The following is a 26,951-nucleotide window of genomic DNA, read 5'->3' as shown; positions in this document are numbered from 1 at the left end:
TTAATAAGGACATTTCTAATGAGTTGTTTTCTTTTGCTGGGATCGTCTCGAAAATGTTACCTTTAATTTTTCTTAAAAATCGTAAAGTTTAAAAAGAGTACGAGAATAATAATTGAGTTCCAATTGTACATTTCTTAAATGTTGTTGTATTAAGTGTCTTCGGCTATTGATTGTCCTCCTAAATTGCTTTTATATTTGTGTGGCTGCCAGAGTTATGACTGATTGAGTAAAACAAAAATATTTCGGAAAACAATAAATATAATTTAATTGCTTTCATAGAAATGATTTAATAAAACATTAACGTATGCACACATACATAAATTTAAACCTCTATACTTATCATAAACATAAAGTTTGATTTAAACAAGAATCTATAATCAGACGGGCCGACCATGTGATACCCTAGTACGCTACCCTTAGAGAACATGATGATACTATATCAATGAGTGCCGTTCGATTCTATATGTAGCTCGTCGAGTTCGAACGGTGTGCCCAAGATGAAATGTATCGAAGTCAATCAGAGATCAGAATCACTGTAGGAGTCATCAGTGATCACTGCAGCAGAAGTTTTATGACCAAGAGGTTGGAAGACAACAATATCGAGTACTGCAATCTCTGTGAAGTCGAGGAAGAAACCGAAACATTGTCGGTGCCCTAGTCGTATGGACAAAAGGTACAGGCTGTTTGATGCCCATGAAATTGAAACTCTTTTTTACATCCCTTCCCCATCGAAACCGGTCGCAAGTCCGGTTGAAAACGGAGGAGGGATTGTCGCGAACCAATGAGGAGAATAGACTATTCCACTATTTTCTACCCTAAGAGTTCCCCTAACAGCGGGGTGTTAAGCGACCACGTATCTATCGGCGTTTTTCAAGGTTCACAGTAGGGTACCAACTGTATTTAAATAGAGCCCCGTTGAAACCTATTCACGAACTGTAGAAAAAGGCGGGAACGACATTCTGCAACTGGGCCATACTAACGACAGTCTAAATAGAGCATGACACGCCACAATCTTATTGAGGAAAATGTTTGCCTAACTCTCAAGGAGGAGAGCATCCCGAACGACATTTGGCACAATTTATAACTGACAGAAGACGTGAAGTCATGGACACAACAGTGATCTATATCATTACCTCCAGCCATGATATTGCAACTCAATCCGTTGGATAGGTTTCTGAAACGACTTGTTCCACTGGGCCGGACGTTTAACGTCGGCCCAATTCGAGAAACCGAGGAAACCTCTTGATACAGGATACTCCTTCGTCGAAAGCGGCTAAGTCACAGCCTTCGAAAAGGTCAAGAAGAAGCCAAATGAAAACCATTCGACTTAGGTACAAACGATAAACATCTTCCTGCCGCGAAGATGTTGACGCTACCACAGCCGGTCTATTCGCTTATGTCGTATTCATCGGTGACGAAGAAGGTTAGTGAGAAGATCACTACTGGAGAGACTGAAATTGCTTCAGTCAGTGCATCTTCTTCGAAACCAAGTCTGCGAAGGCGAGCATCTTTTGCATCTTAACCTATGGTGGACTTGTCTTGGTGGCAGACACTTGGGAATAAGGCACTACTGTGTGCAAACTATTAAGTATGCAAAAGCCTCCGAGATTCAACAACGTAGCGAGTTTCACAGTTTGGCCCATCAGTAATTATTCCTAGCAGAGACATTTGGGCTGAAGGCAATTCTTCTCCGTTATCAGGAAAGGAGCAGATTTGGATATAGGACTTGAACCCAGTCTTACAGGATTATACTATGTATATACATATGTCGCTAGTCCGGAGGACCTGATTGAAGATGGGCTCTGTATGATATACGCAATATCGTCAAACTTTGTAGGATTCCAGGGCATAGTAATATAATGGAAAACTAATTAGAAGATAAAATAGATCGGAGGCCGTTGGTACATTGTGTTCACAACTCCACGACAGCCGGATTGACCCTAAACCATAGTGTTCGACCAGCGGCTGCCAACCCAGCATCAAACGTATGTTTCTTCTATGCTGCTACAACAACAACAACATTGTGCTCATCCTGGATACTACATTGGGAATCTTCATTAGATCTACATTGAGAGGGCGCATCGCAGATATGGCGGTGTGGGCAGTGAACAACTTCCGTTCTCCAACTCGCTAACGGCAAGATGGGGTGCAGGTATTCCTTGTTACAAGAAGAAGCTTGGCAATTACTCCACACATAATTACTCCACATCTTTCTTAATCTCTCTCTCTCACTGATCAACAACGCTTCAATATCCTGGAAACTGAATGATGAGGATCATCATCTTCACACCTATTTAGTATGAACACAATCCACACACACCACATGTCTCCGAGTGAATCTGTCCCCTGTATGGGTATTAGTCATCCTAAGCATCATATCGTGAACACGACATCATACTGGCCACGTTAGAAATTAGGCATGTACCGGAAGAATACTTGAAATTATTAAAATTCAGAAAAAAAAATTTAAATTATGTATGGTATAATCGCTCACAATATGGATCATTTAAGAAAATTGCTGGAAAATATAGTATCTATGCATACGTTAATATAAAAACTAAGTTATAAACATTTCTTTCTATTTCAATCAATTTCATATATTATTCATTCTTGTTTTGGAATAGTTGTTGTTTTTATCATGTTTAGTACGTTTTTTCTTCAAAATTGGTAATCTATAAATATGATGGATAGATAATATTCTTACGTTTAGGTTTGTTGTTCAACCATTTGGAATTCATATCAATCATTCTATGGTTCTTAATTCATATCCCCTCTATCATTTTGCACACAATAAATTTGTTGCCATTGTTGTTTCTGTTCCCTTTTTTGTTTTACAACGTTATTTGCCTTAATTCCTTAGTTTGTCCATTTCTACTAATTGGCGTTTAGTATTTTTGTTTTAAAGTTGTTGTTGTGTTTTTATTTTTTTCTTTAAAGATGTTGTGCACTTTCAGTCTTAAATTGCATTTTTGCTTTGCTTTTGTTGTTCCTTTTTAATGTTCTTTTAAATATAAATGTGATTTCTTAATTCATTTGTTGCTGTTGTTCAAAATGTATTTGATTCCCTATGTTGTTGTTGTTGCCTTCATTTCCAGATTTTAAAAATCTTTTGTATTTAGAGTACAACTAAATTTTAGTTTTCACTTTTTTAATTTCAATTTAAAAACGGGATGTTTGTTATGTTGTACTGTAATTGTTCTCTTGTTGTTGTTGTTTGTTTTCTTAAGAAATACTTTAAGTTGTTCAGGTACAATATTTGTTTGTTGTTCAAATTTCATTTGCTGCATTGTTTTTGTTCTTCGCTGCTGCTGCCGCTGATGTTACTAATAAAAATATACATTATATGATTCCCTATATCGTACAACAAATAACGTTGAGATTGTTATTTTATTAAATATATGTATATCGTTTTGAGATCGTATTACTTTCATGTGTATATATGTAGCAAAAGGAGTTTTGGATTTCGAATACCAATTTCAAGTTTTTTGTTTCGTATAGAAATATTGGCCATAAACGAATTGTCTAATGAAGGAAAGCAAGAATAAATGTTTTTTGAGATTGTAATCTAGTTAATCTAAACCAATTATCTCCAAGTATGATGCATCCGAGGCCTTTGAACTATGTGGTGTTTTAATGTTGACGTTGAATGACCTGGATTTAGTAGGTTTGGAATATCCAACCAGTGTTTTCATAGTAACATTTACTAGTGATTCTCGATTTTTAACCTAAAGGTTTTCCAACCACTCTTTCACTTCTCGTCGCATGACAAAATAAAAGCTAGGAAAGGAGCCTCTAAAGTCCTCACTGGCTTCTCACTGGGCAGTGATACACAACCATTGGAGGTTCCATCGCAACAGGCAAATCAGAAAATTTCAAACTTTGCAACATTATGCGCTCCTAACTTTTATGGGGAGATCTGAAGCTGTCCGTCAGAAAATGATATTGCACTATCAATAGTGGTTCTACACAGAAAAAGCGCGACGCCGGGAACGCTTTCGCATTACATTCGGGTGGCGCCCATTAACTGATATTTTCAGTTCTCGGTTATTTTACAACTCCCCCGTCAATTGTGCATTAACATTGTTATTATGGATTCAATTTTTTGGTGGTAGGCTGTTTTTCCTGTCATTACTTCTAGTAGAATATTTACTCCATTTTTCGTTCGATTCCATCATTTGATTTAATACTTCTTAAATATTGTTTTTTTCTTGTGCAAAGAGTAACGGAATAGGCAGATCCTGCTGCCAAATCATCCTAAACATCATACTGTAATAGAATATCAACAAAAAAAAAAAAAAAAAAAAAAACATCCATAAGGACTTTGGGAATAGAAATCTTGAGCCGATAGTGGGCTTAAGGTCACAAGTTTTTTCATTCAAGGCAATGATTTGAAGAAACTTATCGTCACCTGAAATGCTAATTAAAGGAAGAAGGAAAAGAGAAGAATCTTCTTATGTAATTATTGGTGGAACGCGCTAAACAAGGATCCTCGCTTAGATCTTGTTGTAGAGAAACGGGTATCCTAGAGTGTCGTCACAGGGACATTAATTTGTGGCTCAGCTCTCAATACGGACACGCTGTGATTTAAACATTGAGCAATCAACTTTGCATATGCCCTGCAAAGCCCATACTTTCTACAAAAAGAAGAAAAATCGATAGTTCCAGGATAGCTACGTTCCTTACCACCGACGCTGCCAAAAGCACTCCGCATACTGCGCTAAACACAATGCTGGATATCAAACCTTTGAAGATTCAAGTTGAAAATATCACAGCCAGAAGCGCTTTTAGGCTCAGGGAGATGATGATGTGGGACGGCTAAGATCTTGATTACAACTAGAAGTGACTGGACCATGGCAGACCACTTCTATAAAGCTTGGCCATTGATACGAATGGATCCAAAATGGAAGAGGGCACTGGGCCGGACTTTTTTGCGAGGAGCTCGATGCGCTTCAAGGCTCAGGGAGATGAACATGTATTGCGAGTCGCGTTTTGGACACGCTTCTATCCTCCTCAAAAGAGGTTGTGTAGGCCCTTTGGAGATCAGTGATTACCTCTCAGCAACACTCAACTACAGAGCAGCTAAGATCTTGATTCCAACTAGGAGTGACTGGACGCAAAAATGGAAGAGGGCACTGGGCCGGACTTTTTTGCGAGGTGCTCGATGTCAGACGATCATATAAGTTGAACCAGGGGGGTTACTCTGTATTACGATGCGTTTGCGTTTGGTATTTTTTTAGCGCAATATATTTGCATTAACGCACGATTTTTACATTCCCTTTTGTATTACAGATTGCGGCGGTGCCAGAAAGCAAAAAGGAATAAAAATACTTGCAAAAGAAGCTACGAAAACGCATTAGAGATGTATTTAATTTCCTTACGCATAGCATTTTTCTTACGCATCGCAATAGAGAGTAACCCCCCAGGTCTTTAACTTAAATGGCTTTGAGAAATCGGTAGTGGTGGGATGAATAAAATCGACAACTTGTTTGTAGAATAAAAGCAATGCAGATTACTACAGACCATGTGAAGATGAGGACTAGACCATCGAGCATCTACTATGCAAGTGGGCAATGTTAAATAATACTAGATATAGACTATTCTGTGATTATGAGTTATCGGCAGTCTTATACCTATCAGACATGGACCCCACAGTAATGGTCCTTTTCTCATGAAGTCTTAGATGGCTATGGGGAAAGTATTCTGAGCGTATTCAAGTCTTAGGCTAAATTGCAATCAACTTACTCGTGAAGTCCTATCTATATTTCATAACTAATCGCTTTATTTTTATATCACTCTATCACACTATCACTTTATATTATCTCTTCTATTTGCAGGATGAACATAATGGACATTAGGTCTCCGAGGTAGCGGCTGTATTTTTTACAGCCGCACAACTTTAAATTTAGACCTGAACCCACAATATTCAACCTCTAGACCATCTACACCGGTCTAGATAACTCTAAGAAGAAAAATGGAACAGAGATATCATCGACCTACAACACTTATACAAGTTGAACGAATTCTTTGCAATCAAAAAGGTTTCAGAAGTGGATGTTGGGATTGGCAAAACAAATCCAGTTAAAGGCAATCTGGCTAATCCGCTCCAAACGCAAAACCACATCTTAACTTTCGTTAAAGAAGACCGGTCTAATTTATGTCCTGCAAATGGAAAATAAACTATCAGGGCAATCATGAATAAAAATTCCGTGCGCAATTTGTTCTCTTTCCCCAATTTATTCCGTCGATTCGGGGAGAATATTCCATTTGTGATTCTAGTAGTTTTCAATGTTTCAGAATATTGATTTTAAAAGAATTGCACTTATTAAAATTATTTTTCGTGCGGAAAATTTGGATGGAAATATTCATGATTGCCCTGTATATTGCTGACTTCTGCAGTATAGACTATTGGGAAGATGGAAAGGAAACAACGAAAATTGAGAATCAACACAGGATCCAAACTCTCACAAGCATCTGCCAAGACGAGCCAAAAAGTCTAATTATTTTTGACAAAGGTCTGAAATTGAGTCTATTAAACCAAGGCAACACTTTTTTTCTTAATACTTATACTCTTTTATTACTTTCTCCGTTTCTACAATATCATTTACCTGATTTTTCTTGCGGTACTTTTCAGGATGAAAACGTTACGCTTTACGTGCCTTTTAACATAACCTAAATAAACAAATGCAGCACCATTTTTAGCCATTTAAATGGGCGTTGATGCTGATTCATACGCTGTCCTTGGAATTTTAACGGCAATTGTACCATTTCTGGCAATTTTTAGAATCTAGATTTCTAATATATATTTTATAATATTACAAAATAAAGCTATTTTCTATTTCGCCATGGCCAATATATTTCTGCTATTCTTTAGAGGACAATTGGTTTTGAAAATATTATTCTTCCTTTTGCTACACAATTTTATACATATTGCATTTACCATTGGTTTTTTGTCGGTAGTAAAAGTTCACATTCTTAAAGGGGATTGTTTTTTCATAAATATCACATTAACATACATGCACATACATACATTACATACTTGTATTTGTTTTAATGACTTTTAAAAATAATATAAAAATTCCATTATTTTTTTACACTCATAGTTGTTGGTAATGGCCCTTCACTTACATGACCACATTTGTGTTGGTAATTACCAATGATTTGTTAATAAATAAAAGTTGTTTGTATTTATGTGTTTCCTAAATAATAATAATCTAAATAATGCCTTTGTTTCGGTATAAATCACAAAATTCTTTAGTATTTTTTTTTTTCAAATAACAAAAGTTTATAGTTTTTGAGCTTACTGGTTGTTGCTGTTATTTCAAACCAAAAATGAAGAAAACAGTTAATGGCTGAATTTTCCTAAGTAAATAATTCATATTTATAGCTTAGGATTTTTGTTGTGATGGATGTTTAATGGGGATCTCGATTTTTGGAATATAAAATAAATATTTGTTTTGCCTTTATATTTGGCCTAACTTTTGTGTGGTCATGATTATATATTCCTTGGTCTAACATTTAGAAATGATAATTTTTCTAAAAAAACAAATTTAAAGAAAAAAATAATAATTTAAAATCTAAAAAATAAAATAAAATTATATTGGAGGAAGCAAAGAGAGTTTGGTGGCATTTTGTTGTTGCCAAAGTCGTTTTTTAAGGATTGTATCATTATTTCCGCTCTTCTTCTTCATCATTTCTAATTTTTTAATACTAACAAGATGTTTTCATTGGCTAAAATATTTGTTTTTAATTGCTTCACTTTTAACAGATCGTTCTCTCTATTTACTTCTCTGGCTGCTGTTTTGCTGTTGCAGTAGTTTCGTTTTTGCTAATTACTTGTATTTTTTCCTATTTAAGATGGCTTTCATTTTTAATCACAGTTTGATGTTTTCTTGTTGTTGTTGTTTTAATACAAATTAGTGTGTTTTTTGTTTTGTTGTTTGGTGTTTTTATAGCAGGTTTCACAATTTCGCCGTTATACGCCATAATTTGTGAAGTGCTTAAGTCTTTTCAAAATTTAATACATTTCATGTTGTTGCTGTTGTTGTTTTGTTTGCATATGTTGCCTGATGTTTGTAGTTTTCTTTGAATGCAACAACATGCTGTTTTCTTATGTATTTATACTTGTATGGGGGAAAGGGGCATTGCTGTTTAAGGATTTGATTTGATGATTCATTACAATTCTATTAACTAAGTAAATATTATCGCTAAAAAGGTTAATTGTATAGATAAGATATTCTTAATGTACTAATGTGTGTAGTATTCCCATTTTCTCATTTTCTAATATTTATTTATTATGGTAAAAATCACAAAATTAAAAAAAAAAAAAAAAACAAAACAAATATCTTAAATAACATTTTGTGAATTTTTTTTAGTTAATACGTTTTGTATAATTTTTATAGTGTTTATTTGAACAAGTTTAACAACAATATCGTTATGTTCCCAGAAAACAGAACCATGAAATCGTGCTTTACTATTGTACGAATTCAATGAAAGTTTGGGGGTTAAGGCCTCCGATTAAACATTGGATTTATACCGTGTTCTGTTCCGCTTTTACAAAAGGATGTCTTGTATATTGAATATTTGTGTTGCAAATATCGCTGCCAGAAGCGCTTTTAAACTCAGGGAGATAAAGATGTGGGTCGAGTTGAGTTTTGTACACGCTTCTATCCCCTACAAGGGAGTTTTTTTGGGGCCTCTGGAGATCATTAATTATCTCTAACCAATTCTTACGAATAAAATAGTGATTCCAACTAAGAGTGACGTAACTGGACCCATGGAAGACCAAAGCTTGGCCTGATGGTTCCAAAATGGAAAAGTACACTGGGGTTGGACATCTTTGCGAGGAGCTAGAAGTTGAACGATAATATAAGTTGTATATAATCGGCAACGTCTTCCAAGCGGGAATGCTAATTATTAAAAGCCCCGGAACTGATACAAGTCAACTTAAGTAAATGAAATCACTTTCTGTTGAGTACCGGGACACCGTGATATTGTTGGGGAGGGATAACAGTATCTTAATATTACAATTGGGTAATCTGTACATACCCCAGCGTGTCACTTCAGTAACAAACTCAACAACTTTTATAGAGATTTATGAATGGCAGAACGAACCTGGCAGCAGTCTTATTTAACCAATTATATCGAGTCGTAGATTTTCTTCCTTACTTCTAACTCAATAAAAGACAGAGGTCAGAATTACTGTAAGGTTCATCATGGGACAATGTTATGTAGGTTATGTTAAAGGACGCGCAGCTGTCAAATAGACAGCCACTCCACTCGGAGACCTTGTGGTCCATTGTGTTCACCTTGTTAGAAGTATTGAAAGATTAAGTTGTAGAGAGAACAAGTAAGAAAAGAGTTAAGTTCGGCCGGGCCGAACTTTTTATACCCTCCACCACAAATTTCAGCCATTTCGGTGGATTAATGTGACCACAACCTTCAAAAAACCGAAATCCGGAAGGTACCGTTCTATGGGGGCTATATGCCGGCGTGGACCTATACCTAAAAATTTCTGGGGGAAAGTTTTATAAGCCTAAAGAAGACTAAATACCAAATTTCAGCCATCTCGGTGTGATAATGAGGTTAAAACCTTCAAAATATCGAAAATCGGGAGATATCGTATTATGGGGGCTATATCAACACGTGGACCTATATAAAAATTTTATAGTAGAAATGTTTCTTAGTCTCTGAAAATACAAATACAAAGTCACAACCGACACTTTGGTCAAATGGGTCGGATACATTCAAAATATATTAAAATTACGCGTACTATAAAGGGGGCCTTATATGGGGGCTATACCAAAACGTGGACCTATATAACCCAACTTTGGTAGGAATGTTTTCTGGCCTCTGAAGACACAAAGTACCAAATTACAACCAATTCCGCTGTCAAATGGGTCTAATACGTTCAAAATATACTAAAATGACGCCTACTTTATATGGTGCCTTATATGGGGGATATACCAAAACGTGGACCTATATAACCCAAATTTGGTAGGAATGTTTTTTGGCCTCTGGAGACACAAAGTACCAAATTACAACCAATTCGGTGGTAAAATGGGACAAATACATTCAAAATATATTAAAATGACGCGTACTTTATATGGGGCCTTATATGGGGGCTATACCAAAACGTGGACCTATATAACCCAACTTTGGTAGGAATGTTTTTTGGCCTCTGGAGACACAAAGTACCAAATTACAACCAATTCGGTGGTAAAATGGGACAAATATCTTAAAAACTCCTTAAAACGACGACGCGTCACGCGTCATTTTGTATGGGGGCTATACGAAAGCGTGGACCTACATAGCCCGCTTTCAATACCAAAAGTCCTACGTAAATATAACATATTTTCCCAAAGTTTCATCAACCTACGTCAATCCGTTCGGACGCTAGAGTGATTTCCACAGACGGACAGACGGACAGACGGACAGACGGACAGACGGACGGACATGGCTATATCGATGTAGAATTGCACGCTGATCAAGAATATATATACTTTGTGGGGTCTACAATGATTATTTCGAGTAGTTACAAACGTAGTGACAAACTTAATATACCCCCATCCTATGGTGGAGGGTATAAAAATTGTCGGAACAATGTTATGTAAGAATCAGAACTTGTTGTGAGATGAAAGCGATGTTGACTACAGCAGGCGCTGTGAGGTTAAGGACCGAGACCATCGTACACCTTCTATACCAGTATCCGATGTTAAATAATACTAGACACAGGCTCTTCGGTGATTACGAGTTCGCGTCTCTCTCATACCTATCAGGCATGGATCCAGCAGTCACTGTCTTATTGTCTTAGAAGTACTCTGAGCGCCTTCCAGCTTTAAAACGAAGTACAATCAACTGATGTCTTCCTTAAGGTTCTATCTATATTAACTGCTTGTCGTCTAAACTTTCTTTTTGTTATATGTGGATCTAATTTTTAATTAACCAGCCATTTCAGTTGACCACCACCACAGAATTTTTTGAGCTTTGGGTCATTATGGCCGGAAGTATGGATTTGCTCACCAAAAAATGTATCGTTGTATTCCGAATCACAAAGAACAAATTTAAAACAATCTTCAAACAACATGCTGCAAAAAATCAAAAGAATTCGAGAACTGAAAGAAAGAAACTTGTGGTCTAAACCCATAATTTCGGTGAGACCCATTTATGCCATACCATAGTGTATGTACCCTTATTAGCCTAAGGCCGAAGTTCAAAATACTCATTCGTGTTATCGTCAACATATTTCGTGGTTTTATATAATATATGAGTTATATTCATTCACGGGATCAAGTGGCAACACAACTAAAGCTTTGTTTTCTAATACGTGATAAATCCATAAATTTAGTTGATTAATCGAATCCATTAAGACGGATCATTTGCAAGTCAAAGCCAGCTTTTTACTTCCAAATATTAGGAACAGGTTAAATTTCTTGTTCTGAAACACAATAAAAATAATACAAAATATTGTTGTTTTCAATTTTAAATTTGTTTTTCAATTTTTCGAACAAATGTTCCGCATTTTTGTGCTTTAATTTCTGTTATTTGTTGTTAGTGATGATGCCTAATGAAAAGGAATTTGTTCCTTGCACAAAAATCGGAAAAATTCAATTTCATATAGTTTTTAAGTTTGTTTCATCATAATTGGTTTTTGGAAATGGAGAATAATTAAAAAAAAATAATTTAACAAACTTCGTTTTGTTTTCTTTTTAATAATTTAGAAATTATATAATAATTGTCTCATTTCGTTTTGTGAGTCTAAAAAAATATATGTATGTAAGTATATAGCTACAAAAACATTTATGTATATAAAAATAATAATAAAAAAACATAATTTCTTTAAAGAAAATTATTTTAAAAGTTTATATATCACTGTCATGCAATTTTTCTTAACATATTTACCCATTTGTTTTCATACATAAGTTGTAATTCTCTTATAAAACCTTTTGCTTTCCAAGCAAAAATGATATCATATCAGCTTTAAAGTTAGCATGACTTTGTTCTTCATCTCTCTCTCCATCCCTTTATTGATTGGAAAGATTGACGCTGCTCGCTGATGGGATTTTGGCTTAAAATTATATGTTGGATAAATTTTCATTCATGTTTTGTAAAGTTGTTACTTCTCTAGGTGTTTCTTTATGTTTAATTACTAAAAATTTTCTTTGTGTAAAATTTCCATTTTGTGTTGTTGTTGCTATTTTTTAAGTTGCCATTTTTGAAATCAATTAAATGATTCAGTTGTTTTTCTTGTTTTCGTTTCTAATTAGAAATATCACGTCGTATGAGATCGAAGACATATTCATCACGCACATCATCAGCAACTGGCATATAGCCAAGGGCTGGATGCGTATTGTTGAGATTAAGGGGTTCCCATTTTTGGCCTAATAGTGTATTGATTTCCTGTAAGTGTGCATATGTAAAATTATGATACATATATAGAAATATTTTATATAAACCATGTGAAAAAATCTCGTATGCAAGCAAAGTAATTTTATGTGTTCAAACTATGTTTTGAGAATTAATTAGCAATAATGGCTACAGTACACTATATGTTTTTACGTGTGTAACATCAGTTGGTGTATATACCCAGCAAAATAAATTGGAAGCAGTGCAATGTAGACTACTTCTATCACGGCATGTTTTGATGCAGTTCAAACGGAGTCATGAAAAAGGCACTCCATTCCTCACATTTTAACCGCTTTTGGATGCAGTCCAAAGAATCACATCCATTTGCAGTTAAAATGCAGTGGCAAGGGTCAGTTAAAATGCAGTGCAAAGGGGTTAGTTAAAATGCAGTGCTATGGAGTGCATCTTTCAGTAGTCACGCTCTTGTAAAAATCATGAGTGAAAATGCATAATTGGATGCACTTCCAGATTACTTGTACATATAATTTAACTGCATCTTTGGAGGCAAACATTTTGCTGGGATATTAGTATACAAACATAAAAAGACATATGGTGTAATATACCCATTAGACCTAGTTCAGTCGAGCCATCAATACCCAGCAAAATTAAATGGAAGTGGTTCCATATGAAATCATGATTTCATTACATCAAATGATCATGAGTTCGAATGGAGTCGTGAAAAATCCGATATTTTTCATCGAATTATCATGATTTCGACTGGAGTCGTGAAAGATCCGATAAATTGTTTAAAAATAATAGAATTCGAATTAATACTAGATTTCCCAAATGATGAGTCTGGTGCAGAGATTGTCACATAACCCAGCAAAATTAAATGGAAGTGGTTCCATATGAAATCATGATTTCACTGGTTCTTTTGCACGAGTTCAAATGAAGTCGTGAAAGATCCGATCTTTTACATCAAATTATCATGAGTTCGAATGGAGTCGTGAAAAATCCGATCTTATTCATCGAATTATCATGAGTTCGACTGGAGTCGTGAAAGATCCAATAAATTGTTTAAAAATAATAGAATTCGAATTTATACTATATTTCCCAAGTGATGCGTCTGATGCAGAGATTGCCACATAATTTATCGAATGTTGAAAAAACGAAACCCCAAGTTGAATGAAATGTCTTGCAGCCATGAGAAGAGTTAACTATGATTTTGGCAGATCAATATAATATACATTTAAAAAAAAAACAAAGATAATAATCATGAAAATTACATAAAAATAAAGAAAAATGACATCTGGCGATAGAAACCATCTGGGTATTGTATTCAACAAATTACATAATTGGTCCGTAAATTTTATTTCTGATTGTTGGAAATCCAGATCCAATGCATTGGTGCAAGATACCATGACAATGAACGGGTGCACAATGCCATGACAATGAACGGGTGCACAATGCCATGACAATGAACTGGTGCACAATGCCATGACAATGAACTGGTGCAAAATGCCATGGCAATGAACTGATGCAAATTGCAATGACCATTGATTCAACTCATGATTTGTCATCGTACATTTTGCTGGGTATGTATCCAGAAAAAATATCAAATCTTCTCACTCAAACCATGTGGAGACGTAATTTACTGCCTATTTGATGGTGAAAACATATATGACATACATATTAGCGTTTGCGTATGTATGAAAAAATACAGGACATATGACACTCATGGCTCGTGTGAACTAGGCCTTAGAGTTTATAAAAATAAACACAGATATAAAGACTTCTCCAGTGCAAGTCATATATCAAACAATATTTATCGCATCAGCACAACAAGATGCTTAAATCTTGTCATGAACGTGCTAAACAAGTCGGATGAGTGTCAGTCGACATTCGACTTTACCATGTCATTAAAACTTTTTCTGCTTATTTAAAAGTAACCACTTTTTGTTCCGAAACAAATGTTATGGCCCCATAATTAGTGTCGATACATACCTCAATAAATGAATCCATACTGGCCTCATTTGGAGCGGTGTCAATCATTGATACCTCTAAACGTTTTAAGGTACGACCGCGTAAACGAGAAATGCCCACAATATTATGTGGATCCAAAATATAACCATGGATAACAATTTCTTCGAGATTTTTGCATCGCCATGACATCATCACAAGTGGATCCTGGCCAGTGCGTAAAAATAAGTCCATTATATTATTATCGGAATGTTTGTAGGCCTGTAACAAATTGAAAAAATTATAAAATTAAGTATACTCCTTTCCCCAATCAACTAAACAAATAAAAACTTACGGAATCAATCCATTGTATACTCTTCAAAGTGGCACTGTTATTTAAGGAAATCCATTCCAATGCTTCAACGTTCATCTGATTTGATTATTTGTGCGAGCGGTTAGTAGTAAAAAAGTTTGCATTTTAATAATGCTTCACCCCTTTTACTTCCTTCTAAATACTTACATAATCACAAAACAATACCCTCAAATGGGTTATGGGCATATTTTGTCGCAATATACGCATCTGGAGAACTTCAACGGCTTCATAGGCATAGATGAGGGTGACAATTAATTCAATATTATTAAAATTTGCCGAAAATTCTGCCCATGTCCTCTCAGATATACCCGGATGATGACGATCCAAACCATGTACACAAATTAAAAACTTCTTAAGTGGTAAAATTTTCAATGCATGCATAAGTTCTTCGTTAAGGGTATCATAGTCGAGCGACAGCACTTGCAATGATGTACACTTTTGAATGAGACTGTTCTCCATGGCAAACATGGGATAATGACTAGGATCATATTTGATGGAGGCCAATGTTAGTTCTTTCAGCTCTTGAGGCCGGCTCAGAGATTTCAGGAAGTCTAAACCATAGTATGTTAAAGCTTCAATTGCACCTAAATCCAATATGCTGCAAGGAGTTCGCTTGCGATTTAAAAATACTTTCAGTGGCTCTACAAAAAGTCTGAAGAATGTCAAGACAAATTAAGATTGTGGGAAGGCTGAGTTGTGACTATATTACTCACTGTTCTATATCGACTAGATTTTCTTCACTGATATCACCCGGTGGTGTCAAACCAACATTATTTGTTTGGAAACGTAAACCTTGTAAATTATCACATCGTGCAATTCTATGTATAAATTCGAAAATATACTTTTTATATTGATTTCAACAAAATACATAATACCACTTACCTATATAAGATGCGTCGTATTTTTTCAATATGGAAAACATTGATGAAATCAAAGATAATAATAAGCTCGGTCGTCAGATTGTATAAAGTGTGTCGGAAAAATTTACACTGACGATCGTTGTCAATATTTAGTTTAAGTTTAAAGTTTGTAAAGAATCTGAAATGAAATAAACAAAAACATTATTTTTTATTTATAACTAGCAGACCCCGTCCGCGTTGCTGGCCCGTCGTAATGAGTTTTAATGACAACTTTTTATGAACTTTATGCTTGACAATTCAAAATTGGTATTTGCTGTTTCGAATTTATAATCTTCCATGTCCCCTGTCTTTTTACTTAAACGATCTAATTATAAACATTAAAAAAATGGTTAAGTCGAATTCTCCCACTTATTGAGGCTTATATGTTTTAGTTTTTCATGGCCGATGGATGAACCGTTGAACCTCACCATTTAAGGAAATTTTTAAATATATCGTTTTTCTTGGTCGTAGGCGCAACCACAGTTGTTTGTAAATTAATTAATGATTAATTTGCAAGCCGATGCACTCATAAGTTCAGCAAATACAGCGATTATAAAATAATAAGCCCCGGAAATTCGTCTTTAAATAAAGGACATTCCTGAACATTTTCTGAAAATTGCATGAAATTAGGTTCAGAAGGTTTAAAAAATATTGTATTGAAAAATATTGTATTCAATATATAATATATCTAAAAAGTGGGGGTGGTCCGGCTATATTTGTAAATATTACGAATGTTTTTTTTTTAAATATCGCATCAGGGAGGTACCGTGCCCCCTCTGGAATTCGATAAAATATGTAGCCAGTTTCGAGGGCCATCACTGTACATTACCTGACAATTTCAAGAAAATCGGTTCAGTAGTTTTGTAGATGTAACATTTTAAAGAAATAGGGTATAGGGGGAGTACCCTGCCCCTTCCGAAATTCAACAGATTATGTAGCCAGTGTTTTTGTGGGAAAGATACAAATTGAAAATGGAAAAAAGTGGGCATACAAGTGAGCGTGGTCAAATAAATATTCTTTGCATAAAAACCTAAGTCAGTTTATGGCGGTCATTTCACAATTCAAAACGAAAGAAATAGGGTATAGGGGAAGTACCCCACCCCCTCCGAAATTCAACAAAATTTGTAGACCATTTTTACCGGGAGCCATCTCTGTACATTTCCTGACAATTTCAGAAAAATCGGTTCAATAGTTTTTGTAGATAAGATAAAAATTGAAAAAAGTAGGCGTGGTCAAATTAGCATAAAATCCTAAGTCGGGTTATGGCGAACATTTCATAAAAAGAATTACCCAAATCGGTCCAGCCGTTCTCAACTGATGCCATTACCAACGAACGAAATTTGATTTTTATACCCTCAACCTTTAGGCTAGAAAGGGTTTATACGCTTTGATACCGCCAAAAATGTGCCTCGTCGAAATAACGGTTTTAGACCCCATGTATGCTTGGACGAAATTCGTTTCAGACAATTTGGAGTCGATTTAGCCATGTCCGTCCATCTGTCTGTCCGTCTGTATGGATTGCGCGCACGTTAACTCTCGAAAGGATCAACCGATTCGCAAAAAATTTTGGGTATCGTAATATTTTGTCCAAACTTAGTTTAAGTTCGAAGATGGGCCATATCGGTCCACTCCTTCGGGCACCTCTCTCACAAAAGTTTCAGATATAGATGGGATTCCTTCCAGATATAGATGGGGTTCGACCGATATAGTCCGGTCGACTCCTTCGGGTAGCTACCACACAAAATTCTGTTAAAGTGAAATTTAAGAGCTCCTGTCGGATAGTTTTGAAGTTTTTTTTTTCAGTAAGTTGTCCTTGCGGCTCCCTTTACAATGGTACAATTTTTTTGTACAAGTCCATACTTCCTAAGATATTGGCCTAAAAATTCCAATAACCCTGAAGGCTCCAACCAAAATGACAAATCAGGAAGTAATTCTTGCAGGGAGTTTCTGATTGGTGCAGGCTTTGCACATCGTATTACTTCATTCAGTCATTTATCGGGATGGAATATGGATTGTATTGGTCCACTCCTTCGGGTACCTTCCAAACAAAATTCGGATAAAGTGGCTTTTAAAAGCTATATTGGTCCACGTTTTGGACCAATATTGACACAAAAATTAAATAAATAAATCAAATTCCCTCATAAGTACTCGAGTATTACCAATCAGATTTCTTTGTTTTAAACAATGACAAACATTGGTGGTTGCAACTGCCATCAATAATTTTATTTATGCCATCACCATCGAAATGCCGTCTATCTGTCTTGTCTGTTTTGAAAAATGTTACAGTAGAACCACAACTAAATTGTAAATAATCAATTGGTAACATAATGAATTGAAATTAAGTACATACATAAAACTAAATAATAGCCTAGATCCAGAATACCACAAAGTGTCAAAGCCCAACTCTGTGGTCTTAACATTGAATTAAATTAGAGAACGATAATAAAGTAAATTTAGTGATGTTTATATTTCGTGGAATATGATGGGACTGTCACTGTATTTTGGTATTAAACCTTTAACAAATATTCATTTGTGAATCCTCTCATCAATTCTTTAAAATATGCTACATGTTTTGAATCCTTCCAAGATCCCCTACCAAAAAACGTTTTTAATATGCTTATATATTATCGTGTATTTGCTGTAGCTATCTACAAATTTACAATATTACGAATTTATAAGACAAAAGAAAATGACGCTAAAAACAAAATTGGCCTTCAAATTAATTAACTGAGCGTTTATATGTTATTTGCATTATTTTCTATAAGACATACGTGAGACAAAGCATTTGGCCCAAAGCATGCAAAATAATCGGTGTATTGAATGAAAGAGAAATTTTTGAAAGTAATCTATAGATAACTTATTTGATGTGTATTGTTTGCTATTAGGTCATAGCCATATGTTTGATTTGTAAGTAAAACAATTACTAAATGCTTATAGGAATTAAAACGAAATATTTTAAGGAAATGTGTGAATTTTTTAGTTGTAATGTAGGTTTTAAAATTAAACGATCTGCCAAAATAAAAATGAATGGGATGGATGGATGGGCTGCTTCTGTACAACAAAAAGCAAATGAGTAATGATGACTTTCACTTTTCCACTGAGGACAGCAATTTGAAATAATACATAACAAGGATAGATATAGGTCTATCTGAGGACATATAATTTTTATATACTTCCCGATATAAATATGGGTCTCGAAATTTAAGTAAAATCCTAACTTGTGCTTAACTTAAATTTATCCGCTATTTTCGGATCGTGTTGAAATTTTTATCACATGTAGGTCTGTTTTTATTGAATAAGCCAATATAAACATGAATGTAGAAACGCATAATTTCCGAAATATGGGCCTGAGATATGTCGAAAATGCCGAGAATTGCATCTATCCAATACCTTGCGGAATGCCGGCCTAAAGAAGTTGAGAACTGGGAACTCTAAATGGCAAATTACAGTCAATTTAGACCGAAAATTTTGATAGTAATTTTCAAATACCAGATGGATAAAAACGCCCAAATCCCTGAAATCGTGCGGTATCATTCATTATATGGGAGCTATACTAAAACGTGGACCGGTCCATAGGAGAAAGTCTATTATTAGAAAACGCTGTTCGCGTATCCTAGGTTAGTACTGATTTTTTGTTATTGTTTGGTTTTTATGAACAGATTTATAGCCTTCGCGTTATCTTGAAGTTGAAATTCACTATTAAAATGAAAGGCGGATCTCCTCAGCGATACATTTTAATGTCATATTTATATTATTAAAGCCTCCAAATTTGTAATTCGACCGTTTAAAATGCATTCAACACCAAAAGAAAATATATAATAGGGTTGTTCGAAGTTCGTTCATACAAACGACCGGTGTCCACTGAACTATGCGAGGATAGCGAACTAGGTCGTTCAAACGAACTAATTTTTTGTTAGTTTTCTTTTCTCTGTTAAATCCTCATAATGTCAAAAATGGGTCCGATATCGAGAGTCACAAATTTTTAAAATTTATACGAAATATCAGATTTTAAATGGCCGGCCTTCAGTTGGGGATCATGTCCAACGCAATCTAGTCGAACTAATGTTTTTGTACTGGTACCATCGGCTGAAGGAGTCCCCAAAGACAATAATACATTCTCGTAATAAGGGTAAGAAAAGGGAAAAATGAATTCAAAAGTTGGACGGGACCGACTAGTGCACTGACCCTAGTCGGTCCCGTCCTGTCCAATAGTCGAGTAAATTTTTTCACTTGCTATGAACTAAAGCTTGTTTGCTTCGAAATTTCGTTTACTTTTCGATGAAATAAAAAAAATTTGAATTATTTCTTATAAAAGTCGAGAAAAATGCGAATTTAGTGAAATAGTGCTTTTTTGCTAGCACCATTTCCCAATTGTCGGCATGACATGTTCCAGTAGTCGTATTTTAGTAAATAAATGTTATAATTTGATCGATTCTTTTATTTTAAACAACATACTTCCACACAAATATTTCTTATTTTAATCCATAACGCTTTTAAAAATTTAATAATTTTAAGTAGTAATCAATTTCATTACCCACTGTTAAACATTTTGTTTCTTCAAATATTGAAACAACAAAATAAGGACTTTAGCTGAAATAAAAAAATAAAAAACACTCAGTAACAAAAAGTTTAATTCCGATATAATAAATGGTCTATGCTCATCACAAAGTTAGCTGACACTATGGTAAAGATTATTTTCCAATGTTATTGCATTCATTTTCTGTTATTTGAGTTCAAATACAAAAGATGCCGACTACTGGTACATGCCGGAAACATAGAAGCACTTGCATTATATGGAAAACTGAATAAATAAAATCCTAAAATCTTCGGACAAAAATTATCTTTCTCAATTTATATGCGAATTGAACAATAAATGCGATGAGACAGGCGAACATAAGTAAATCGACTACACCATTTACACATGTAATTCGAAGAATTTCAGTTGTAATTTGATTATTTCATTTGAAAATTGAAACATTTCACTTGTAATTTGAGAATTCCAATTGAATTTCGAATTATTTCATTTGTAATTTGAGAATTCCAATTGAAATTCGAATTATTTCATTTGTAATTTGAGAATTCCAATTGAAATTCGAATTATTTCATTTGTAATTTGAATTTTTCCATTTGTAATTCGAATTATTCCATTTGTAATTTGAATTTTTTAATTTGAAATTCGTATTATTACATTTGAAATTCGAATTATTACATTTGTAATTTGAATTTTTCCATATGAAATTCGAATTATTACATTTGAAAATCGAATTATTTTATTTGTAATAAAAACAAAAATACTCTCATTTCTTCTTTATATGCAGGTGAAGATAATCCAACCATAACGCTTAAATCAATAAAGGATCGTATTCATCTTAACTTAAAATTGTTTATGAAAATTATATTTTTGAGACTTTTTAAGCATTTTGTAATAATTAACTTTTTTCTCTAAAACGTATATGTAGTTTTCCTGCAATCGGGTCTTCTTTAAAAAGTTCCAAAAACTTTGGAGGGTAATATAGGTGTATCCTTACATGCCAATCCCTTGGTTTTTGATTGGGAAAATAACAAATCCCTGACTTTATATGATTCTAACATTTTTGATTAAATTTTTATCGCATATTTAAATTATTATTATTTATAATACTTTTCCACATCATTGTGTCGACGTTTTAAGTGTACGCTTCCAACACCCTCTCAACCATCTGGGATGATCCACAACCTTAAAAAAAAAACTTAAAAATGGATCATCGTTGCCACCACCCTTAATTTAAAAATATTTCAGATGCTTTGATTTTCAAATGTAATAATTCGAATTTCAAATGAAAAACTTCAAATTACAAATGTAATAATTCGAATTTCTAATGTAATAATTCGAATTACAAATGGAAAATTTCGAATTACAAATGAAATAATTCGAATTTCAAATGAAAAAATTCGAATTACAAATGAAATAATTCGAATTTCAATTGGAATTCTCAAATTACAAATGAAATAATTCGAATTTCAATTGGAATTCTCAAATTACAAATGAAATAATTCGAAATTCAATTGGAATTCTCAAATTACAAGTGAAATGTTTCGAATTTCAAATGAAATAATCAAATTACAACTGAAATTCTTCGAATTACAACTGAAATTATTCGAATTACATGTGGAAATGGTGTATTTAAAAAGGTCAAATATTGATAGACAAGATGCCGACTACTGGTACATGCCGGAAACATAGAAGCACTTGCATTATATGGAAAACTGAATAAATAAAATCCTAAAATCTTCGGACAAAAATTATCTTTCTCAATTTATATGCGAATTGAACAATAAATGCGATGAGACAGGCGAACATAAGTAAATCGACTAGTATTTTTTCGAAAAATTATTTTTAGGAAGTTTTTAGAAAATGACATTTTTGAGGAAGTATGAACGTGTATGGGAACATTCCTAGTTTGACTATAATCGTCCGATCGATTTGAAATTTTCACCACAGATAGATCTCGATGCCCTGATTATTATTTGAACCGAAATTACGGGTAAAAAACCAGATTATAACCGGGTATTCTGGGCTGATATGGGTATCAAAAGAAAGCTTAGGAAAACACCTATCTACAAATGTAATATTTCCAGCTGTATATAAACCGGTTACAATTTTAGGCAAATTTTGGGTACGCAGGCAAAAGTTTCTTTAAAATTGTAAGTTTTCTTAAGCTACCCGCCTTCGGCCGGGGATTTAAGACTTTCTCCTATGGACAGGTGCAATTTCGGCAGCGCAGACAAAGGTATCTTTAGAATTGTAAGTTTTCTTAAGCTACCCGCCTTCGGCCGGGGATTTAAGACTTTCTCCTATGGACAGGTGCAAATATCGGTTACGCGGACAACAGTTTCTTTAAAATTGTAAGTTTTTTTCTTAAAATTTTGATAATTACCAGAATTTTTAAGCAAAAAATACAGTAAAAATACACTTTTTTCTCTAACACCCAAACCGGGTTTAGCGTCTTAACAGAAAATAAATCATTAAAAATGTGATATTTTAAGTTCATGACCGCCGGTATAATTTTATATTTTCGTAATCAGGGCATCGAGATCTATCTATGGTAAAAATTTCAGATTTATCCGACAGTTATAGCTAAACTAGGAATAAGCTTATGATATCCTAAACCACCACGATTTCAATAAAGTTTCGCGATAATACTTCTGGATCAAATTCCGTCACAATTTCCAAATTTTATCAAAATTGGCGGTGTTTCGTACATGAAATACCTGAAATTGTCCGAAAATATTTATGAACCCATTTCACCAAAAAGCAATAGCGTTTTCCTATGGCTAAAATAATGATCTTTTCCAATTCTCAGCCGTATTTTACTTTTGTGAAAGCGATGAGTCACTCATCGTAATTAAGTATACGGGAACGGGAAGTATACATTTCCAATAGGTAGTCCTTGGGACCCTAATCACGACTATATATATCTTTCCCGGGGAAGTCCATACTTCCCGAGATATGGGTCTTGACATTTCGGGAAAGTCCTACTTTAACACCATTACTTTATTTATGGGCACCTCTCGGATCGGACTGAAATTTTCACCTTAGGTAGTCCTTGGGACCCTGATCACAACTATATTTATCTTTCCAGGGGGAAGTCCATAGTTCCCGAGATTTAAGTAGCCGGCCTTCGGGCGGAATTTAAGACTTTCTCCTATGGACTTCGGCGGGGACTTAAGTCTTTCTGCTATGGACAGGAGCCAATCTAGGGAACGGGAACAGCATTTTTTTTTAAATTAAAATTTTTCTCTAAGTAGCCGACATTTAACAAGGGAATTTTCGGAACTTCGGAGGCCCATATCTCGGGATGTATGGACTTCCGCAATAAATGTTATATATATTTGTGATCATGTTATATATACCTGTGACAAAAATTTGGTCCCGATCCGATCTTAATGAAACCATTCAACTTATGCCAAAGTCTTAAACGCAATCAAAAGTACTCACCACGAGCTTTAAAATGATACCCATATTGCCCAAGTAAAAATAGTAAAATGTCAAGACCCATATTTCGGGAAGTATGTACTTCCCCCGGAAAAGTTGTACATCGTTGTTATCAGGGTCCCAAGGACTACCTATGGTGAAAATTTCAGCCCGATCCGAGAGGTACCCCTAAACGAGACTTAAGCCCAAAAAACGCTACCTCTGGATTTTTTTAAATTTCCGACAGGGATAGCTAAAGGAAATAAGTCCCCGGAAAGTTTTTGCTAAACAAGATCTGTTCCAAGTTTTGATAACAATCTGAGGTTTATAGATTTTTCATTTTACAGACCAGATAATTAATTTATTGATTAGGAACCTACACAATAAACGTTCTATTCGAATATCGTTTATAATTTTATCTGTCAATAGACATTATGAAGCTATGCAAATAACGGTATGGCGTAAAATACTTCTTATAACAACTACAGATACAAACATACATAAATTCAAACACTCTTTTTGACTTACCTCTTTTGGAATAATACACTACGCCAATGTTTGCAGCTTTGACTGGCATTAAGTCGGTCTCGTGGCTCCAAATATTCGTATATCTGGCCCAATACCAAGGATGGTAGTTCTCCCCATTTCGCTGAGCTATGATTCATATCCAACGACGCGAATAAATGGATAGGAAGGCTAATTATAAATTAGTTTACAAGTATATGGAGCAAATTGTGTGCACCCTCCCTTGGCACACAATACCGCTGCTTCTGTTGTATTTGATCTTTTTAATAAGCAATGCACAAAAAATGTTTTCCTTAAGGCCCCGGCACATACGGCGAGTTGAGCGTTGCGTAACAACAACCACATGAAAACTGCAAGAACAAACTTGGCATCACTTACACATTTTTCATGTGGTTGTTGTTTTCAACGCGCAACGTGTCACAAAACGGACCGTATGTGCCGAGGGCTTTAATGGAACAGCAGCGACTCCTTCGCAGGTTCGAAATTGATTAAATGAAAATTAGCAATTTTTTTCGTTCAGTTTTCTTCAAAATGTATTCGTTCGTTTGGTTGTGTTTCTTCGATCTACTTTTCAAAAATGGTGTCCTCCAGAATAATGGAATATTAAATGTCGTTGTTGTTATTATTGTGCCGTAATCAAGTGCAGTTTTGCACAGTTCCAAAAACAACGGCCAGCAGCAGCAAAAACACAGAACCGTAATGAAAAAAAGGGAATTCTCGCAGTCGCCGTCACCAACAAACGTAAACGTCACAGAAAATGTTGTTTTTGTTTGATAAATTTTTGTTGTATTGTGAAAAATCACGACACAACAGCATAGATATAGGTATGTTTGTTTGTACGTGGCGATGTTGTTTTATTTTGCAATAGGAAAAATGTTTGGAGAAAGAAAAAATTCACATTTAGTTGTTTTCACAAATTTCTTTTCAAGGACATACAAATAGAATGGTTTTTAATACACTACAAATTTGGATTTTTCACTGTTAATTTTGTGCGCTTCTTATTTTTTACACTAAACTTAATACCTTTTTCATCGATGTATTTTTATTATTCTTTTTTGTCACCAAAGACTAGGGATGTATAAGTCGAAATGAAAAGTGGTGCCAATAAAAGTTTGTACAGTGAAACAGCGATGAGTGCTGCCAATAATATATGAACAGTTTTTATATGGCCGTTATTACACAAAATATTAGTTTCCCAGCAAAAAGTTGGCAGTTTAATCAATACAAGTGTACAGTACATGTGCCGTTGGAGTACATCCCGGCAGGGTTTAAAATGCTAACGCCATCCCAGCAAAAAATTTTGGAAGTTGTGCATGTGGAGTTATGATTTCACAACATCCTTCGATGCAGTCCACACGGAGTTATGAAAAAAGCACTCCGTTGGATGCAATTTATAAGCAGTTGCTTTAGAGATCCCTACAAAAAAACAGTTGGTTGATCCCTACCCGCCGCTGGCGAAATCATTTATTCTAAAAATAAGAGAGCATTACTTCACAAAACGCCGAACTGTAAAGTTGATCAAAAATAAAAAATTAGTGGCTTTCGTTTGCTATTAATAAAGAAGTAAAAGAATTTTGTGAAATCGACCGGAAGTTGCGGTTAAGCATTTGATTAAATAATCAGCGCGGTTTTAACAAACAATGAATAAGGAATTTTTGTGAATTTGAGTATCAATACTAATTTAAGTATAGTACACATTGACAAGCAAAACTGACAGTCATCGAGGTCTATTTCGTGAATATCAAAGCCTAATTGGAAAATTTCTTTTATAATCTCTAAATAATACCGTAAATATTGTACTTCAAACGCATTTAGCTAAATAAAGGTTGTTATTTGCCGTAAAATTTTCCTTAAAGTATGTTGACTGACAGTTTTGACTGTTAGTGTGTACTCCCCTTTAAAGACAATTTAATATATTTTGAGACAAATACATTCACTTTGTCATTCGTTTTATTGCAATCGAGAACAACGGGACTTCAGTCCCGTTACCTTTTTTCAATTGTTCATCGTTTTTAATTGTTTGGATTAACATTCATAACTAATACATACAACTGCGGGAGTGGAAACGACAAACAGTAGCGTCATTAGTGATGGAGGAGGACGAAAATTTGCGCCCTCCAAGGTCGCCGAGGCGTCATGAAGGGAGCAGATTAAATCGAGATAGAAGTCGCAGCATACAGAGGAAAAAAACAGAAGACATACCAGCAAAGAAGAATGATATAAAATGATATCTAGTTTAATGGAAACGGAAAACACAAAGTTTTTTGTGCATCTAGAAAAGGTTTGGATAGATGGCATTTTTCCCGAAGATTGGAGAACGGTACGTACAGCACCGGTTCCAAAGAGAGGTAAAAATTATATGCCAATGGCACTAATGTGCGCTGCTCAAAAAATATTGGAAGATGCGATCAAGCCGTTGATTCAAATTTTCGTTGAAGAAAACAACATCCTGCCAAGGCGATCATACGCTTTTTCCAGGGTAGATCTACAAGCAATTGTATTAATGACCTGGTAAATACAGTCTAAGTTGCAAAAAAGTCAGGAAGGGTAGTTGTCGGAGCCTGTATCGACATTGAAAAGGCATTAGACAACACCGATATTGGTAGATTGGCATAAACTCTATTTGATTGTGGTCTGAACACGCACATAATTAAATGGTTATATGACGGTATGCCCGATATTATTTAATATCTACACAGCAAAATTACATAATGTTGAGTCGCCAAGCTGTACATTGTTTCAGTTTGCTGACGACTTTTTTATATTGTGCCAGGAACATAATTTTGTTTGTGCCAAAGAAACGTTACAAAGCAAAATTCTTGAGTTCAATTCTCAATGTGAACAATTGAGATTGAGTTTTAATATGAATAAAGCTAGTATAATGCATTTTAGCACGAGA

General features: G+C 34.7%; 2 protein-coding genes across 7 annotated transcripts in view; one reads left to right on the top strand and one right to left on the bottom strand.

Annotated features, from left to right (window-relative positions):
* Positions 1 to 7,546, top strand: part of LOC141402717 (uncharacterized) — a 38,050-nt gene extending 30,504 nt beyond the window's left edge. For both annotated transcript variants that reach the window (XR_012412703.1, XM_073984580.1), the window contains exon 2: positions 5,835 to 7,546. The gene's annotated coding sequence lies outside the window, so the exon portion shown is untranslated. The remainder of the gene's footprint in view (positions 1 to 5,834) is intronic.
* Positions 7,547 to 11,540: 3,994 nt separating this feature from the next.
* LOC141402715 (F-box only protein 33) lies at positions 11,541 to 25,141 on the bottom strand. 5 transcript variants are annotated; one of them, XM_073984576.1, is made up of 9 exons: positions 25,076 to 25,141; positions 24,499 to 24,616; positions 24,056 to 24,344; positions 15,557 to 15,712; positions 15,388 to 15,492; positions 14,822 to 15,326; positions 14,657 to 14,731; positions 14,347 to 14,583; positions 11,541 to 12,396 (listed from the first exon to the last, which is right to left on the bottom strand). In XM_073984576.1, exons 3-9 carry the CDS (start codon positions 24,190 to 24,192, stop codon positions 12,256 to 12,258), a joined length of 1,356 nt encoding a protein of 451 aa, XP_073840677.1. In that variant the 5' UTR covers positions 24,193 to 24,344; positions 24,499 to 24,616; positions 25,076 to 25,141; the 3' UTR covers positions 11,541 to 12,255. The 5 variants fall into 5 exon arrangements, with proteins under 5 accessions (XP_073840677.1, XP_073840678.1, XP_073840679.1 ...); XM_073984577.1 differs by having other exon boundaries at positions 24,989 to 25,103; XM_073984578.1 differs by lacking the exon at positions 25,076 to 25,141 and adding an exon at positions 25,010 to 25,059.
* Between the last annotated feature and the right edge of the window lie 1,810 nt (positions 25,142 to 26,951).

This window comes from Musca autumnalis, unplaced genomic scaffold (assembly GCF_047663935.1).
Source record: "Musca autumnalis isolate F117 unplaced genomic scaffold, ASM4766393v1 scaffold_4, whole genome shotgun sequence".
In the NCBI taxonomy this organism is placed as follows: domain Eukaryota; kingdom Metazoa; phylum Arthropoda; class Insecta; order Diptera; family Muscidae; genus Musca; species Musca autumnalis.
Note: the sequence above shows the minus strand (reverse complement) of the source record. Positions and strands in the feature narration are given on the sequence as shown.

Coding starts and splice junctions, on each gene's coding strand:
- LOC141402715 (XM_073984576.1), bottom strand. CDS start 24,192: ATGAATCATAGCTCAGCGAAATGGGGAGAACTACCATCCTTGGTATTG. Junction 14,732..14,821: donor GGGTATTGTTTTGTGATTAT/GTAAGTATTTAG, acceptor TAATCAAATCAG/ATGAACGTTGAAGCATTGGA. Junction 14,584..14,656: donor GTATACAATGGATTGATTCC/GTAAGTTTTTAT, acceptor AATTTGTTACAG/GCCTACAAACATTCCGATAA.